Source organism: Strix uralensis, chromosome 1 (assembly GCF_047716275.1).
Source record: "Strix uralensis isolate ZFMK-TIS-50842 chromosome 1, bStrUra1, whole genome shotgun sequence".
Taxonomy (NCBI): domain Eukaryota; kingdom Metazoa; phylum Chordata; class Aves; order Strigiformes; family Strigidae; genus Strix; species Strix uralensis.
This window is the reverse complement of record NC_133972.1, coordinates 70,698,830-70,718,327: the sequence shown is the minus strand read 5'-3', so window position 1 is coordinate 70,718,327 and position 19,498 is coordinate 70,698,830. Positions and strand designations below refer to the sequence as shown.

Here is a 19,498-nt window from a genome sequence, read left to right as displayed (position 1 = left end):
GGGCCAGCTGTGGGCATGTAGTCATGACTGGAGCAGATATTTTAAAAACTGGATTTTGATGATTGGTTATTCTGAAATACAGCAACCTGAGGAGAGGGAAAGAAATATTTCGGATTGGCAACCAACACCGTCATGAGTAGCGAAGTTTAGTACCTTACCTGAGTCTCTTAGACTGGTTGATTAAACAGGATACTGAAAGGATTAATTGTTAAGGCTCCTAAAATAAACTTGTGTATGATTCATGGAAGGATGGAAACTTCACCATCTAGTGGCTTCCATTCGGGGTCAAAGATACCCTATTAGCAAGGTTCAATCACTGACCAAGCAAGTGCAGACAGAACACATTTTAATTTTAGGCTCTTGAGACTGTATACTTAATCCACAGTTGCAGTTAACAGGAACTGGATCAAACAAATCTCTGCATGCAATCTAACCTGCTCAGACGCTGGGAAGTATAGCTCCTCGTCCGACGTCTGTTCACTTTAGCCCATCACTCACTCTGTGCATATCTGGTGTCTCTGTTCAGATATTCACGAAATATGAACTGAGGATGAAAGCACATTTTAGGAACATGTTTTTCTTGTAACCAAATGAGGGTTAATACATCTAAACAAATAAAATGTGGTTTGAACATGATGCTCTGTTCTTATTGTAAGTAATAATAATTCTATGAGGAAGATCTTTTCTGCCTAATCCTTGTAGGATCTGCCTAAACCTTTCAGGCTCTGCTAATTTTTTATTGCTTGGGATACAGATAGATCCATTTAGTGAAATGCACTGTGAAAGCACTCTGTATTTTAGGACATTTGTGAAATCTTGAAGCTCACTAGCCTGAACAGAATTCTGTAATTCAGGGGAGAATGGAAAAGCAAGCAGTGCTTCCTCTGTCTGTCCTTTAGCACAGCTGCTTTTGTCTGCTGTGTAATTGAAGTGTGCAAATAGCTTCATAGAAGCAATAGTTAAATTCTGTTTAGGTTTCAAAGATAAATGGGCACTGAAAGCTTGTGGAAGTGCAGAAAAGGTTTGGTTTGTTATAAAGATAAAGGTAAGGATCCCATACCTTCAGGTAGTTAGTTGGACCAAATCTCTGGTGTTTTGAAGATGTCTCAGTGTTAATACTTGCACTATACAGCTCTGGCAACTGCAGTAATACTAGATAACTCATAATCTGTCTAATGGAAACAAATAGCTATGGACGCATGTTAGAATAATTAGTGTTGAGTCAAATTAATTTGATTTGTTCATTTAACAAATTGAATTGTTTCAGCTAATTACATAACGTGGCATAAATGCGATGAGGGATGCTCAGAGAAGAAAACTATTCCTTTTTTCCTCCACTAAATTAATGAAACTAGTAAAAAAAATGTACACTCAGAGTATGCAAACAATGTCCAGCTTCACATGCTGAATTTTGCAACCTCCATTACAGTGTGACTCTTCTTGGACTTGTTGGACTGACCAATGCAGCATCCTCCTCGTAGCCCTGAACTACTCTCTGGAGAAGCCTATCTTAGCTATTCTGCTCCACTACTACACGAGGAGCCTACCATTCTTTGTTAGATGGGGACATCTCAGCTAGATGTGTAAGATTGCATCCCTGCCTCCTGTAACTCTGATGAAGAAATGGACAAAACTGTGGACTGTTCAAAATTCTAGTACCTTTTCAACTTCTCGGACTATTGTCTTTTTTAATCAGGAATGATGGTGGCTTAAGAGGTTAGGGATACTAAAGTTTACTGATAATAAATACAGAAATATGTAAATCCAACTTTTGGGGGTTACAGAGAAAATACTCTTTGTAAAATCAACCTGACTCCCCTTTGTCCTTTGCAGTGTATCCTTTTATAGATTATAGTAGTTTTACTCTGTTCTAATTTTCTTTTGTTGGGGCTTTTTTTCGTGAACATTTTGAGAGTGAAGCTGGCAACATGTATAGCAAACAAGTGGTATTTACATGTCTTCATGATTTTTAAAATCTAGACCCTTTTCAAAATTGCTTTCAGCACTGATTCCTTTAGAAAGCTTGCAGAAAAATTCTTTGATGTTTCTGGTTTAACAAATGTTACTTAGTCTTACTTCCATTCCTTATGAAACAACACTTCCATGACGTAAACATAGCAAAGCAATGGGCAGCATTCAGACCCCTATTGTGCTTGGTGGGGTACAAATATGCTTAGAAAACTTGAAACAAAAATTTGAAGCAAGGTGTGAGAGAAATATTGTCCATATCTCTCTATCATGATGCGTTAACATAGATTGGAGTGCTGAGGTAGAAGGTCTTGGATCTGCATAGCTGTGGTTGACCTCTTCTCAATTTTGTGTCCAAGCTGTAGTCCCCTGTCAACCTCACTGCATACGTCTTGGTGTGTACTTTGATTCTACTTGGACACATGTTGAATGGTTCCCTTAGCAAGAGGATTTGACTGTAGACATGACACAGTTGGAAGAGGTAGCGTAATGCAGCTTTTAAAGTTACGAGTGCTCTCTCTGCATGGAAAAGCATCAGGCCATGCAAAGGTCCCCATGTCAGGTCTAAACGTGTTAACTTGAGGGCAAGAAGCAGTAGAGTTGGGTGCTGTGGTGCCCTAACTGGACTAGCGCAACCTGCTTTTTTGTGTGGCCAGCAGGACTAAGGATGTGATCATCCCCCTGTACTCGGCACTGGTGAGGCCGTAGCTCCAATACTGTGTTCAGTTTTGGGCCCCTCGCTACAAGAAAGGCATTGAGGTGCTGGAGCGTGTCCAAAGAAGGGCAACAAAGCTGGTGAAGAGTTTAGAGCACAACTCTTATGAGAAGTGGCAGAAGGAACTGGGGTTGTTTAGCCTGGAGGCTTCTCTACAACTACCTGAAAGGAAGTTGGACCAAGGTGGGTGTCAGTCTCTTCTCCTGAGTAAGAAGTGATAGGACGGGAGGAAATGGCCTCAAGTTGCACCAGGGGAGGTTTAGACTGGATATTAGGAAAAATTTCTTCACTGAAAAGGTTGTCAGGTGCTGGAACAGGCTGCCCAGGGCAGTGGTTGAGTGACCATCCCTGGAGGTATTTAAAAGACATGCAGATGTGGCACTTAGGGATATGGTTTAGTGGTGGACTTGGCAGTGTTATGTTTACAGTTGGACTTGATGATCTTAAAGGTCTTTTTCTATTTAAATGATTCTATGATTCTATGATAATGACTGTGTAGGGAGCCATATTCATGTTCAGTGTGGACAAACTCAGAAACTAATTCCCCTGAATCAGGTGAAGAGTCTGACTTCTTGCTAAGTTTTGTCTGTTCTATTGTTTCTGTATCCTCCCAGTCTTTTTCCGTTTTATTTTTTAAATCTGTGTATTGGTTGCACTCCATCTGTTCTGTATTTTGTAAGCATCATGGACAGGTCCTCTCCTCTCTTCATGTTTCCACAGTGCCTGGCAGGTACTCATAACTGGGAGTCCAGGTTCTACTGAAATGTAGTAAGTACAAGAGTAACCTGGATCTCCTAAACCTCTTCGTCCAAAGCGTTAGCTGTAATACCACCAAATGGACAGTCATTTACATGTGTAAGCTTTACTATTAAAATAATTGTGTGTGTTGTAAATTATAAATCATGTCACAGTAAGAAATGGGAATTGCTTTGGTCCTAGGCAGCAATGTCAGGTTCCAGCACATATCTGGTTGGAAATGGCTGAACACTGCAGAATGGATTCACTGACTCAGCTCGTGTTGGACTTGAGAGAACATCTTGTGGTCATCCTAATCTATGTTTCATGTCTGTGGCTTTAAATTATAACACAATAACCTGTTCTGTTAAAGTATGTTTCATTTCACAAGGAAAAATCTCAAAACATTAATTACTATAAAAAGCCTCATGGCTTCCTCTTGCTACCATAGTACAAGTGTAAACCTTCAGTACTTTGTAATTTACAGCAGCAGTTAAAAAGAGACTGTTCACAAAATCATGGAGTAGTTGAGGTAGAAAGGGACCTCTGAAGTTCATGTAGTTTAACCCCGAATGCTCAAAGCAACATTAGCTAGAGCAAATTACAAAGGACTGTGTCCACATGGGTTTTGAACATCTCCAAGGATGGAGACTCCATGATCTCTCTTGGCATCTTGTTCCAGTGTTTGACCACCCTCATAGTACCAGTTTCTTCTGTGCAACTGCACACAGACCTCTGAATTCTTCCTGTTTGCTCCCCTGGCTGCGTGCATTAGTGTGCAGGCACTTCAGAGGCCCTTAGTCATGATAATTTCCCAGAAAAGGTATGAGCGCTCTGCCCATGACACTTTCCTGTAGGCGTACCCTCATTTATGTGCATATGCTCGATATGGTCACCCTTCAGCTTTTTACTGATCACAAGGTGTCTCCTGGCCATGCTACCTTGCACCCTTTGCTCCATTACTTCCTCCTCATTGTCACTATTTTAAAGCTCTCCTCACTGGGCTGGCCAGCTTGTTGGCAGGGATGCTTTTGTCTCATTTTCATTCTTATTCAAGGCAACTTGAGACGAGTGGAGCCACATGCAAAACCATATATGATTTAGATGTAACAATACTGATAAAAAGGGATGATGAAGAGTATTTGTGTAAAGAATGGTGATGGGAGCAGGCAGGGTGAAAAGGCCGTAGGCAGGGAAATAGCCCCATCTCCACTGAGAAAATAAAAAGGAGAGTATGAAGCAGTTGTATGCCTCTGACATTTAATCTTTAAAATCTTTGATGAGAAATACCTGCGTTTTAAAGATCTCAGCTGTCTGCTGTTGCCAGAATTTGGCTGAACTGGTGTGTGTGTAGACACACACATATGCATACGTAGACGGCCAAAGAAAGTACTTCTTAGTGAATAAAAATTGTTTGACTCTACTTAGAAAAGAGTCCACAATATGTATGACCCACTCTGTGTATGATCATCAAACTGAAACATTTATACAGACTTTCTCCCACAGCATTTTAAAATGATGAACAACAAATATAGAGTCAAATTCTGTCCTGTGTCCCTCCAATGGGCAGCTTATTACAGACTATGTTTTAATAGTCTTTCTTGCACCCATGTGTCAGATTAAATGGTAGAAATGCCAACTGGATGATAATGTAATATCATTTCTGGAAGTATTGGCTTTTAAAGTTAATCTTCAGTGGGATGCTTTACTGTAGGCATGTGCATACATTAGATAACCTTGGCATGCAGAGAGTATTTTAAGACCCATGTAATTTTGAAACACCCTTTAATATTCAGTGAGGGTCATGATACATTCCATGCACATAAGATCAGAAACAGACCTTCCAGGCTTATTTTACTTCTCAGGATAGATGCCAGATTGGGAGCCCACAGTGTTTTCTGTTTTTCTGTAGGACAGTTAAAGTGGCACAAGAAGCTTTTCCATGCTGTTCCACTGACATCTGAGCCTTGGTCTAGGGCAACCACCTCACAGAGATGCCAAGGAGAATAATATGTACAACTGTCCTCACATGCTTATCTTTTTAGCTGAGATCTCCAAAACAAATGCTGCCAACTAATAATGTATACTGTTATGGATTCTGGGATCTTGGAAGTGTGGGGTCAGAAAATTCACTTTAGTAACTAAAATCTGGCATCTGATGCTACCAGTACTGCCAGAATTAACCTGTTAAACCACAGGCAACACTATCTGTAACTACTTATGTTATCACTTTCTATTTATCCTGTGATGATAAAAAAAAAAAAAAAGCTGCTTCCTTAAGCTTTATGTTTAATAAACATCATTTTATATCCATAAAATAAAAGACTAACTCTCTGTAATTCAGAGGTTTTGTTGTAAACAATACACTTACAGATTTTCACACTGAGTTAACTGCTGCTTGGAAGAAGGAAGAAGCACATGTAAGATTAGATTCAAAATAATTCTGTGAAATGTATCTGGCCCCTTTATGCAACAACCTGCTACACCGGGGAGAGGAGAAAAGCACATCTTGGCCTTGATGTCAAAACACTGTAAAGGACTTTTTGCATGTTGACTTGTGTAACAAGTGAGGCATGAAAACAAAAGCATAGTGCCCTGAGTGGTGGCAGTGAATATTTTATCTTACCAACAAAAAGCAACAAGAGATTAAATCCTTAGAGCATATGCTGTGCTGACAGCACGCTCTCGTTGTGACAGTAATGGTATTTGCAATCCAGCTGCACTCAAGCCTGTGCTGTAAAAGCACCCATGTCTCAGAATGCATGTTGGTGCCTCTTACCCTTTACTGGCCCTTAGCCAGATGAAGGAGCTTTTCTCTGTTGTTCAGGTTGCCCCATATAAATGGGTGTTTAAACAATTTTTTTGCCCAAAGTGAAATTGGAGAGATTTTGGCATCATTAGTTCTTCTGAAATTTTCGTAGTGCCAAAAAGTATCTTTAGGTGACTTTTGTTTTTTTGTACGTAAACCAGCCTTTCTCTGACTTTTTTACAAATATCCAATCTAAATGTCTTTCTAAAATTCAGTGACTGGATCCTCACAGAAATGTTGAAGCAGGAGTACCACTGCTATTGCTGTGATTCAGTTGAGTGTGGTTGGTAAGAATATTCAGAGGGTGACTCAGAGCTGTGAGTAGCAAGTATTTGCCACTTTCTCTTGGAGATTGTTTTGACTAAGTAATGAATTAAGAGTTAGTGAGTTAATTATGGAAAAAGGAAGATGCTGCTCTGGGAATGTGTTTGAATGTGTGTGCTCTCCGTTTTTTCCTAGCACCCGCTTCTTTGGTGTAGTCTCCAGGATGAGGCATGAGATTCAAAGGGAATTGGAGAATGTTGCTTATAAATTATGGAGTTACTGCCTCATGGTTACTGTCCTGTCATCAATAATATCAGACTATCCTTCACAACTCAGCTTTTTCTCCTGTCTTTTGTCAACTTGTAAGGTTTCTACAACTTGTAAGGCTGCCCTGCTTAAGATTCTTCCCCATCACTGCATCATTCTCAGTTCAGGTATTTTGTGTGAAGTCCCAACAGTCCTACTCCAATTTCTTGGTTCCTACTTCACATTTGAACAATTCAGGAAGTTTTAGGTGATTCACTAATGCGATTACATAGTAGCATTTCAAGACATCCTAGTACTGCTTTGGAGAGATAGTTTTGGAGAACCTAGGTGGAGAGCTCTAGAGAAAGTGAGGAAGCAATGCGGCAGGTGAAAAAATGTGTTTGGGACACCTGTGGACTGTGGTGTGGTAAAGGAGGAGTAAGTAGAAGGCACAAATTAAATCCTGAAATTATGCATAATGTGCATAATTCCAGCTCTGGTTTGTTCTTGGGTTCAGTCTCCCGTTTCAGAGCTGCTGCCAAGCTGCTGGGCACCCTGTCCGCCTCCCACAGTCAAAACTGCAGCAGAGCCTCCAGCAGCTCTGGGGTCCCAGGTGAGCTCTGATCTCTGCTCAGACCTGGGATGCACATATCCCTACAGGAGACGTCACTAGCCTGGACAGCAGGCACCCCAGCAGGAGAACAAAAGCTTTTTTACCTTTTAGAAGTGGGGCTGTTCAGGTAGATACACCCAGTAATAGCTTTAATGTGGTACCAGTGGCAAGCGAATCTCAGTAGCACACACTTTGCTCAGGCACCCAAACCTGCTTGAGTGCTGGCTGCAGGCTGGGTTCTCAGCCCCCACATATTCATTGCTATTGGTGAATTTAAATTGGGAATTACCAGCATTTCTGCAATCACATTTCTGACAGTACTGTAGATATCTATTTTGTCCTCACACTATGGGCATTTTGTAATAGAAACATTATGTAGACGGGCCAAAATAATTAAAAAAATATTTGTAACTAAGTTTCTTTATTAAGTTGCTAAAATTGGCATTTACCCAAGACTCATTTTCCCTTCCAGTATCCATCGTTGTCCAGGATATAGCTCAATTCACTGACTAAACCCTCCAGAAGTATCAACATGGCTTCTGACCTTATTGCAGTTTAAGTTCTTTCCCCAAGCAACTATCAATCAAAGATAGTCCTAAAATAATAGGGGAAAAATAATACCATGGAGAAAAGTTTCTTGGGATTGAGGGGATAGGATTGTTTTTTATCTAGCAATGCCCTAATTTTGTTGTAACTTTAAAATTCTGTTTTGCAGATTGACTCTCCAGTCAAGCCCCAGATGTGCTTATTTGAGTAGCCTCAACCTTCCTATGGACTCAACAAATGTATCACAAAATGGCATTGCTCACTAGGAATGCAGATCCTGAGTTCAGCTCCTACTCCTTCAATAACTTGGAAAACCTGTGTGAAGTGCAAACCAAGAAAGGACTCTTCTACAAAAAAGCCAAACTTCTGCACCCTGGGGAAGACTTGTGCTGCTTAGCCCGCCTGGATGACCGGACCAGGTTTGTGATCATCAACGTAGGTGGTATTAAATACAAAGTTCCATGGACCACCTTGGAGAACTGCCCCTTGACCAGGCTTGGGAAGCTAAAATCTTGCAACAATTATGATGAGATCATGAACATCTGCGATGATTATGATGTTAGCTGCAATGAATATTTTTTTGACCGTAATCCTAGTGCCTTCAGGACGATCATGACTTTCCTGACAGCTGGGAAGCTGAGGCTTCTCAGGGAGATGTGCGCTCTTTCTTTTCAGGAGGAGCTTGTGTACTGGGGGATAGAAGAGGACCACCTGGAGTGGTGCTGTAAAAAGAGATTGCGACAGAAAGAGGAGGAGGCAGCTGAGGCCAGGCTGTATGAAGGGGAGATGATATTTAGTGAAACTACGCAATGTGCCTTCCAGGACAGTAGCCGATTCAGTTTGTGCATGCGAAAGCTCAGGGATATGGTGGAGAACCCCCACTCAGGGATCCCAGGAAAGATCTTTGCTTGTATTTCAATCTCTTTTGTTGCCATCACTGCGGTCAGCCTCTGCATCAGCACCATGCCAGATGTCAGAGAGGAAGAAGATCGGGTGAGTGAAGCTTTTCTTAGAGTAAAGCGTGTGTTGCATTGTTGTCTCCTCAGGAAAGGTGATGGGCAAAGTCATTCCAGCAATCATGCAGGTATTGCATTCAGTATTTATGTTGTGGAGGGCTGGCTGGGGTAGAGCACAGAAAGCATTATGTCACTTAATACTGAGGGAAGATTGGGCCAAACTCCGCCTTGCCAGCACAGCTTTGCCAGTTCACACCAGCAGGCAGCTTTACCCAAAAGGTTTGTTTTCTGACATCTCTAACCAGATGACAAACTAGCTATTGTGGGTATAAAAATCAGCCTTGCTTGAGGCTTAATGTTTTGAAGTTAGATTAAGAGCTAACAGATCAGTTTTCCTTAAAAGTACTTTATTATACCACTTTGATCGAACTCTTAGTACCCCACTGTGAAAATCACATCTAAAATATTTTGATTCTATAGGTGAAGTAAAGGGCAGGGAAGCTGAGGCAGCGATTTAACAGCAGAAACAAAGCAGATGTCCCACTTTTCAGACATGCTCTGGATGTTTCATGCCCTTGAAAATCAAGTCTTATAGATATTTTGTTTATTCTTTAGTTCAACAGATTTCCTAAGGGTTTAGTCCCTTATTTGTGCAAGCAGTTCAGTTTCCTAGGATTAGCTGTATGTAGGCCAATGAGAGCTCATCTGAAGATCGATAGAGGAGGACGTTCACACTTTTATTAAATATGTGCTGAAATGCAATCTAAGGAGTTTTGGGGGGTGGGGACTTTTCAGAGAGTTCATGGTCTCTTTAGTTTTACTCAAATCCAAGCTTGCCACTAAATGTTTGGGCTTATTTCCCAGCTTCATGGTCATTAAATGTGATTGTGAACTTCAGCTTCTAAGACAGTGATACTTCACCCCATCAAGTTCTGCCTCTCAGCTGAAGGCTAAGATCTCCTGAAAGCAGAACTCTTCTTGTGTGCTGTCACCCAGGTGCCGAATGGCTCATCGCTCACTGCCACTCGCAGAAAAGAAAGTGGTCATTACCTGACAGGAGGCATTTGCTGCTTTGTAGCGTTGAGAATAAAAAGCATGCTGATAGAAAATGGGTCCAGCAACTCCAGAGAGACCCCTGCGTTCGACTGAGTACCTCATGTGCAGTCAAACCCACCCTTTGCTTGCGAGGTATGCTCAGGTTAGATATCAGCTGACTTGTTTGGTTTGGAACCAGACTCATTCAGTAGCAGCCAAGAAAAAAAGACAAAATGTTTGGTATGTTGTTTGATATTCGATTTATTGTAAGATCTTTGTTTTAATGATCTAAAATTTGAGGATAGTAGTACTGTGTACTAGTTAAAAACTATATTGTCCTAATAATTTTTTTAAAAGATCATTTCCAAACCACATGCCTTTTACTGTAATTAACCAACAGTGCTCCAGTATGCTGGAATTTTAAGCACAAAGGATATTTTACTGTTGGAAACTGAGATGTATTTAGTGTTTAGATATTTCTGGGTTTAAGTGCGATCTGAACAATTGCTTTCAGAATTACCAGAGTTCAGGCACATTATGTTTTTACTAATGATCTGAACATAAATAGGGACTCATAATAATAGGCTAATAATATTTGTTGGGTGGAGCAGGGTAATAATGAGGATAGAGCAAGCATATGAGAGAAGCCTGGATTTCTTGGTAGGATGGGGCCACTAAAAGGAGCACTTTTTCATAGTCAAATGCAAAATTATACAATAAAGATGAATGCAGATTTGCTCTTGCAAAAGCAAAGAGTCTGATTTCCAAAATGAGACTCTAAATAGTATTTAGGGTACAAGCAGCTGAATGTAAGTTCCTGTTGTAGCATAAAGTTGGAAGGGTTAATATGGTCCTTGAATTTGTAAGCTGGGGAGTAGTGATTAGAAGCTGGAAGATGATTTTGTGCCTGTATGCGGCATTGGTGAGACTGACACTAGAATACTGCAGTCAGTTCTCACGTTCATATTTTTAAATGGTGTTTTGAAAAACTGGGGAGGATGAAGAAACCTGTAAATATTAGACACATGGAGAAAATGCCATACAGTAAGAAACTTGAACATTTCCATTTTAGATTATCAAAAGGAAGGTGAGTGGATTAAGCAGCTAAGTGGTTTTTATGGGGGGAGGAGAACTTTGTCATCTAAAAGACCTTTAAATTAAGCAGGGAGAGGATGCATGGTTAAAAGCTGAATCCTGATAAATTCATATCGGAAACTAGGTGCCAGTATTTAATACCACGATGATTAATTACTGGAGCAGACTAGGAAGAGAATTAGTGGATTTTGTATTTTTTGATGTTTTCAGTTCAAAGCTCAGTGCTCCTCTGGAAGGTACCCTTCAGCTAAACACACTCTGCTTCAATCAAAAGTAAATTACTGATTTCAGTTCAAGTTACAAAGGTGAAATGCTCACAATATAGAGGAGATCCGAATAAAGGATCTAATGATGGTTTTCTGTGCTCTTAAATTCTAAAAGCACAGAGCTCCTGCAAATAGGCTTTGTTCTGCCCTTTGCACAGGGAAAGTCTGTGGACAGAGTGAAAATGGTTATTTTGTTTGAGACAAAGGTGGTTCTCTAGCACAGGGGACAGGTGAAGGATCAGTTTGTACATAGCTTAGTTCATCCCCAATGTTCCTCACCTGCTACTGACTCAGTGCAGGTCAACACTCTATTTGAGTTGTATTAGTCATGCCAGGAGTCATAAACAGGATTTTGGTCCTGCACAAATGGATGTAAATACCCATGTAGATCCTTTCAGGGTCAGTAAGGCTGGGCAAGGAGTTGGGCATCCACCCAAATGGAATTCCTTGTAGGATCAGAGACCTAGGCTGCAAACTCCTTGCATGGCATCTGTACATGACTTAGCAAGCCAGTGCAGCTCATCAAATAACAGGTGTGGAGAGAAGAGAGCTTATGTGAATTCAAAGTCATGTTAATCATCCTGAGCTGTATCCCTAGTACCTAGTGTAAAATTTGTGCCCAGGGATACCTCTTTGGACTGGTTTTGTAGTCTCCTAACAAGCAGAAAATGTATGCGCATCCCTCCTGGCTAAGGAACAAATGAACAGTAAATATTTCGAAGACGCACCATACTCGGTGTGTAAATTTTCCAGGCTCTCTGCCTGGCATTACTGTTTTTAGTGTTCCATGTCAGAGCTTCGTAGATCTGTCTAGCAAGCAGTGGTCTTTTCCTTGAGCTGGCATTTTCCAGAAAACAAAAGCTTTATGTGTCACCTATCTGTCCTGTTATTGCTTTGGAGAAAGAGAGAGGAACAAATCACAAAAAAAAAAACCATGCTGGAGAGCAATTTTTCATACTTTGATCCTTTAACATCATCTGAATGGACCAGCTGTTACACCCAGTGATGTCCTGCAGAGGTGTAAATGACCTCACAGATGTAAGCATGGGACCTTAGAAGTAATTACTGAGTGGGTGAGGAAATTATTTTAGGTGCCTGCCTATCTCTTTTAAAATACAGAAGAATAATCAATCATACATTTTGTTAACTTTATTAACTGCTTCAGATGTTTTAGATGACAGTGGCAATCCCTAGTGGTTTTGCAAGAGTGGGAAGGATCATTTTCCTATGTACTGTAGCTGTCTTGTTCTTACTAATGGTCACCCTGATTCATCTTTAGTGTTACTCCTTTTTGGAAGTAGTATCATGTATTTCAGATGCTGCACGGTTATCAATAAAGCTAACAGAAGAAGATCCTAAACTACTTTTTATTTACCAAACTAGGACATATATTTTATCTTGTCAATTTTTTTTCTCATTTAGCTTTTATTTACTGATTAAATGAAATAAAAAACACCAATCCAGTAATGCACATGATAGCTGCTTCTGGAAATTTCAGGAAAGGGACACCTCAAATGTGTAAAGAAAACAAACCTGTAAAGACAGTCAGGTTTTTTCCATGTAAAGTAACAAAGCAATAGTTAATTTTTAATTTAAAAATTTTCAGAATGGGAGATTTCTATGCAAGATCTAGATTTAATGGTGAAAAGTCCCCTGCTAAGGCAAAATGCTGCTGAAACACAGGAGCCCTCCGCCACAAAAATGATCTCCAAGACATAAAAATAGCCAGAGGCATAGAGTATCCTCAAGGCATTTTAGGCATATGATACCTTTAAGTGGGCTTCTCAACTCTCTAAACAAATGGCAGGCATTGAGTGACTCAAGGAGAGCAGATAATACATCACAGGAGTATTAAACCACATTGAGGATACATTACAGCAAAAGCTTCAGCAACACAGTAAGAGTTGAACGACCAAAAGACATTGAGAGATTCAGCTGAAAGCCAGATGGTCATCATACTAGACTCTTCATTTTTCTCTTGGTGAAAACAGAAATGTCAAGCATTTCTATCTGAAGAAGAAAGCTTCTTTCTTTTGTTAGACAATCTTCCTCATCACAGAAAATAGATGATGAACTCAGAAATTAACATCAAGCATTTTGTCCTGATTCACAAAAGCATTTATAGGCCTGAGTCCCACTGAGGTCAATCATTTGTAGTACCACAGTGTAAAACAGGACAAGAAGATCAGAGGGTACTTCCTTCTTCACCATGCTTTCTAACATATTGGGAAAAGCTAGTCTAATTAAAGATGCTGTGATAGGAAGTTACAGTTCAATAACCTTCAGCTGAAGAACGTTACAACAAAGAGAGAGACTCATAAATAATGAAGTTAATAATAGCTCATAAAGAAGCCTAAAACTATTTAACCTTCTAAGCTTAATTTACACACTGTGCTTCAACTTTCATATTGGTGAGGATGGGGAATAGATAAATTGTAAATCTGCATTTTAAACAATCTTGTGACTAAAGATTTCATTTCACAAAGGTACACACAAAAGTAATTTCAGACAAGGTTAAGAGAGTCTTGTATAATGGTTCTAAACAGCTTTTCACAGGCAAGCTGTTGACGCAGGGGCTGGATGAGCAGTGAGGTCAGTTGAAAACTGACTGAATGGCCAGGCCCAGAGGGTGGTGATCAGTGACATAAAGCCTAATTGGAGGCCTGTAACTAGTGGTGTACCCTAGGGGTCCATACTGGGTCCAGTCATTTAACATCTTCATTAGTGATCTGGAGGATGGAGCGCAGTGTACCCTCAGCATGTTTACTGATGACACACACTTTGGACAAGTGACTGATAGGCCAAAGAGTCGTGCTGCCGTCCCGAACGACCTCGACAGGTTGGAGAAATGGGCTGACGGGAACCTCGGGAAGTTCAATAAGGAGAAATGAGGAGTCCTGCAGCTGGCAAGGAACAACCCCACACACTGGTATGTGCTCGGGGCCACCCAGCTGGAAAGCAGCTTGGCAGAAAAGTACCTGGGGATCCTGGTGGACACCAGCAATGTGCCCTTGCAGCAAAAAAGGCTATCGCTATCCTGGGCTGCGTTAGGCAACATATTGCCAGGAGGCTGAGGGAGGTGCTCCTTCTTTGCTCAGCACTGGTGAGCCACCCCTGGAGTCCTGTGTCCAGTTCTGGGCTCCCCAGTACAAGAGAGATAGGGGCATATGGGAGAGAGTCCAATGAAGGGCCACAAAGATGATGGAACATCTCACATATGAGGAGAGGCTGAGAGAGCTGAGACTGTTTAGCCTGGAGAAGAGAAGGCTCTGGGGTCATCTCATCAGTGAATATAAATATCTGAAGGAAGGGTGCAAAGAGGACAGAGCCAGGCTCTTTTTCAGTGGTGCCCAGTGACAGGACCAGAGGCAATGGGCATAAACACAGGATGTTCCCTCTGAATATCAGGAAACACTTTTTCACCATGAGGGTGACTGAGCATAGGTTGCCCAGGGTGGTTGTGGCATCTCCACCCTTGGAGATATTTAAAAGCTGTCTGGACATGGTCCTGAGCAACTAGGTGGCCCTGTTTGAGTGGGTGGAGGGGGCTGGACCAGATGACCTCTAGAGGTCCCATCCAACTTCAACCATTCTGTGATTCTGTGGTTATAACCATTGATTTGTTTAGGTTTGTAATCTAAATAGGTAGCTAAATAGGAAGAAATGCAAGTATTCAGGGCCTCAGTGTGTCAAAAATGCCAAACATTTTGTTGAATGAATATCATCTTGTCTCAAAACTCTTGCAGTTTGAGGTACTTCCAGGTGGGAAAAACTGTCATTTTTGCATTAAATCATTCACTTATTTCAGTGAAAAGTAATGTAAAGGAGTACAACAGTTGTTATAGTTGGTGCTTTCTATCCTCAGATGGCACTCTGCTTGAGACTCTGGAATGAAGCCTTTCATTACTGGAGAGCTCATTTTTAGCACTTTCTCTCTTTTGTGACTGTTCAGCTGGTTTTCTGCATGTGATATTGAGACATTGATGTCAATTTAGAGCCACATGTTTATGTGATGGTTTGTTTTCATGAATGAAAGTCTGAATAAAATTGCAGCTTGTGGTTTTCCTTCCTTTATGGAATAAATTGTTCTAGAAATTACAACACAGTCAACATAAAACATGTATTTGAAAAAATGTCCCTGCTGGTATTACAGATAACTATTTATAGTATATAGGCACTGAGGGCAACTTTTTATAAAAAGAATCTTGGGGAATTGGACTAACTAATTTCCCCAGGGATCATCTGAGGATTCGTTATACCATTCTCTCAGCTCTGCTATTTAAATGCAAAACCCATGAGCTGTAACAATATCACCAGTTATGGCATCTGAACTGATCTACTGATGTACTTGTCCCCTATGTTGCTAGTTTGCATTTTGTGTTTTCTCCGGGCAGTTCAAGCCACAGCTGGCTGGAGGCCAGGGAAAGACCAGATGACTCAGTAACAATTGTCACCTGCCTTTTCTACAATCTTGCACAAGGAAGTTCCCGTAGACACCTGAGATTCATGTTGACTTTCACATTCATATGCCCTTGCTTAAAGGGACGTAGGACTCACAGCACTGCAGAGCTGTATTTTAACTGAAAGTAAGGTGTTTCTTATTTTTTTCTTTCAAAAGCTTGAAGTAGTTTTCTGCTCAGATGGTACTTAAATGAAATGCTAACACAGTCCAAATTACAAGCTTTGAGAGCATCCTTTACCCACAGCTTTAGTCATCTGCAGTAAGCAAAAGTTTGCTTTGTTTATGTGCTCAATCTGCCTCATGTAGTTTCATCACCTGTTCTGTGTAGTCCTGCACTTAGATTGTGAATGCTTTGGGACAGAATGTCTTAAACACCATGTCTATGACCATCATCATAACAGAAGTAAAAATGACATCTACACTGGTGCTCAGGTACATGGGCACATTCCTCAAGCCTCAGGCTGTGAGCTAGGTTTCTGAGCAAGGAAATTTTTTTCTTTTCTTAAGTGAGACCAACTTAGTTCATGAAAGATGCAATTACTGTGTGATATCCTTAGAGTCCAAACTGTGGAGTAACTAACTGCAAAGTTCTGCAGTGCAAGTCTGAGTCATCATAGTGTGGTCTCCCAGCTCCTATCTGATGGTCAGAGAAATTTGCTGTGCATGTTGCCTTTCAGACAGCTCAGGTTTGTCTGAAAGCAGTTGAAAGTGATGAGGTTTGAAAGATAAAAGTGATGTTGCTTCTGTGGGTCACACAGAGAGCTTTAAAATCAAGGAGTCAAGAACCTCTGCACTGCTTGTCTGTGAACTGTCTAAATGGTTCAGTCCTTAATGTAAAAGAAATACAAGTATTAATCCTTCCTTTGTGGATCTGAATCTAAATCTTTCCTTTACTGGTTGTCCAAATCCAGCAGTCTGCATTAGCGTGTATCTTGGTATCAGTTTATTTTAATGAGTTCAGGATTGTTAAATTCACACACTAGTGAAACACATTTGGTGCTGTGAGTCCTTGGCATCACTGTCACACAACACACTGGCAACTGTACCTGCTCTGCCCACGGCTGCCCAGGACTCCAGCTGCCTGGAAACCCCCTGGTCAAATAGCACATCACGCTCCACCTTTGCCAGCACTTTTCAGAGATAGTCTTTCCCCTTTGCAAGGCTGCCTTAAGCTGCTAATGAATAGAAAATATTTGAAGGAATGACTGGTCATTCTTGATATTGGTTGTGTGGACAGAGTGCTGGATAACAACTAGTTGTATTTAGTCATGACTACTTTTCGAGAGCTCTTGCCATTTCTTCTTGGCTTGCTTGCTCCTCTTGGGAAAAAAAAAAAAAAATAATTTCTCCAATCCTCCCTCCCCTGAACAAAAAAAAAATCCAGCCTTCCTACTTGTTTGAAGCTATTTAAACTTTAGTAGATAGATCTAGTTGTTTTGTCATAGCAGATCCTTCAAGAGAAGATAAAGGAAACATGGTCCCAGTAAGAAAATCTTTCTCCATTGTATCAAGAGGGTTAGAAGGAATGTTGTATTTTCTTTCACAAAGAGTTGCCGTTAGATTGGGGGGTGGGGACACGGCACTGTGGAACAGGTTTGCTCAGAGCCTCACAGTGAGCCTGCAGACCCTCTGTTGAAAATTTCCCGTCTCAGCAAAGTTACTGCCTGAGCTGTTCATGCCTGGCTCTTACCAACTTTGGGTCTCACTGCAGTGTCCTTTTCTGAGTTGCTTTTCCCAAGTAAAGAGAGAAATCCTTATGGCACAAGGAGCTGCCCTGGAAGATTTTGAGGACAGTAGGTTACAATATAGACTTGGGTAACCACCTGGGACTCTCTGCAGTGTTTTAGGTGTAGGAGTCAAAAAATTGGGAGTATTTTTCTGCACTGTTAGCTTGGGGATGAGGCAAGAATTGAAGAAGATAAAATTTCTGTTGACTTGTTAATAACTTTATGCTGTGCTAATGAACTCTTTCAGTCTACAGGATATCTTCTCATGAATAAATAGCAGGCTCAGGTCTTCTTTTAAATATCATATAAATATGCTGCAATATAACATTAGTGATAAATAATTAAACAGCTAAGACTCTTACATAAAAGCATTGTTAGCTGTGTCACGTTAACAGGTTTATGTTTGGTGCCATGTGGCTCACCCAGCAAAATATGCTCCATATTTAATTTATTTTAATATTTCTCTTTTAATTTAAAATTTATAACTTAAAATTTAATATTTCTCCACCATAACTATACCTACAAGTGGGTTTATTCTCCTTACTTCCAGGTAAATTATCCAGGGAGTCTCTGAAGCAATCTCATGATAATAGTTGCTTGGCCTCCAGTCACGTTTGTAAAATTACTACAGCTACTCATTATAGCCTGCTCTGTAATATCCTGAGGGTACAGTGTAGCTTCTTTACTTCATAGATTCCTCCCCTGTCTTTTGCAAGAGAGCTTGTGGGCTTATTGAGTACTGTCCTAGTGTTCTGAAATAGATACATCTTTCATTTATTTGTAATAAAAATATCATCTGGAAATTTCATCTCCAGGATATGTTGCTATCAGTTCTGGAGGTTTGGAATGAGAGCAAGCAACCAGATTTACATTTGGCTAGACCTCATATAGCTAGGCTGAGGTAATGAGCTGATTCATGTGTACAGCACTTAGAAAAATTGCATTAAATCATTTAACATTATAAATGCTTACATTTTCATTGCTTAAAATGTGACAATTGAGATGAAATATAGAAGTTTTTGAAATTGGAAACTTTTTGCATGAAGACATTTAGATTCAGGTTAGAAGAGTGGTATACAAATGAAAGGAAAAAAAGGGTTAAAATGTTTTTTGCAATAAGTTTTTAACAAAGGCCTAAGAAAGGACCAGGAGAAAACTATAAGGTTCTTTGATTTTCTAAAGGTGAGCATGATATTAGTTCAACTGTGCTGAGTACAGTTGGCAACATTTTTGAGGCCAACAGCATAATTAATTCTAGTCTGTGTAGAATCCCACTTATTAATCAAATTTAGTATAAGAGGTTATAAAGTTTTCTGAAGAAAGTAACTTCTGGTGTAGGTACTTATACTCTGTAAGATATTTGAATTAGTGCCACACAGCATCCTTCCTTAATAAAAATGGCATTTTTCAAAAACTTACCTCCCTTATTAAATGTTTAAAAAATTTCTCTCAGATCTCGAAGTAGCAGAAAACTGAGATGAGAAATTATTATCAAGTGACAGTGTAAGCAGAGAGGCATGCATGTGTCTCTGGTGTTGGCCCAGAGCTAGTTAGGTATTTTGCTGGTCATTTGGGAGAAAATGTAAAATGAAATTTATGGGTAGCACAGAAATGACACACTAGTCAGGGACTGGAAGTATCTGGCAGAGTTAGCTGAACTGATTTGAACATGGGAAGGTAACTGTGTGTTCATCAGCAGAGAGTGCAACCTGTAAGTGTAGAGAGCGTAGAGAGCCTTGGACAAAAGACTCTTTTGGAAAGTGGGGACTCAGAAAGGGTTTAGAGACCCTGGTGAACTACTGGCTGTACACGATTTCCCATCTGACATGGTAGTTAAGAGGCAAAGCATGAGACTTGAGACACTGTGTCCAGATTGCTATCCATTAAGCAGGTAAGTTGAAAAAAAAGTTAAAAGAATTACTTAAAATCTTAAAATTCTGCTTTATAGTGAGACACTAGAAGAGTTTTTAATGCAGTAAAGAGCAGAATAAGAGAATGTCTGTAGACAACAGTGAACAATAACTGGAACCTGCAGCTAGTGTGGGTAATTAACAATGGAAA

At 40.4% G+C, this 19,498-nt stretch overlaps 1 protein-coding gene across 1 annotated transcript in view; it reads left to right on the top strand.

Moving 5' to 3' along the window:
* KCNG2 (potassium voltage-gated channel modifier subfamily G member 2) overlaps positions 1 to 19,498 on the top strand; it is a 58,092-nt gene that overhangs the window by 24,357 nt on the left and 14,237 nt on the right. Inside the window, exon 2 of the mRNA XM_074870433.1 lies at positions 8,066 to 8,889. Coding sequence (XP_074726534.1) covers positions 8,134 to 8,889 — 756 coding nt within the window. The 5' untranslated portion in view covers positions 8,066 to 8,133. The remainder of the gene's footprint in view (positions 1 to 8,065; positions 8,890 to 19,498) is intronic.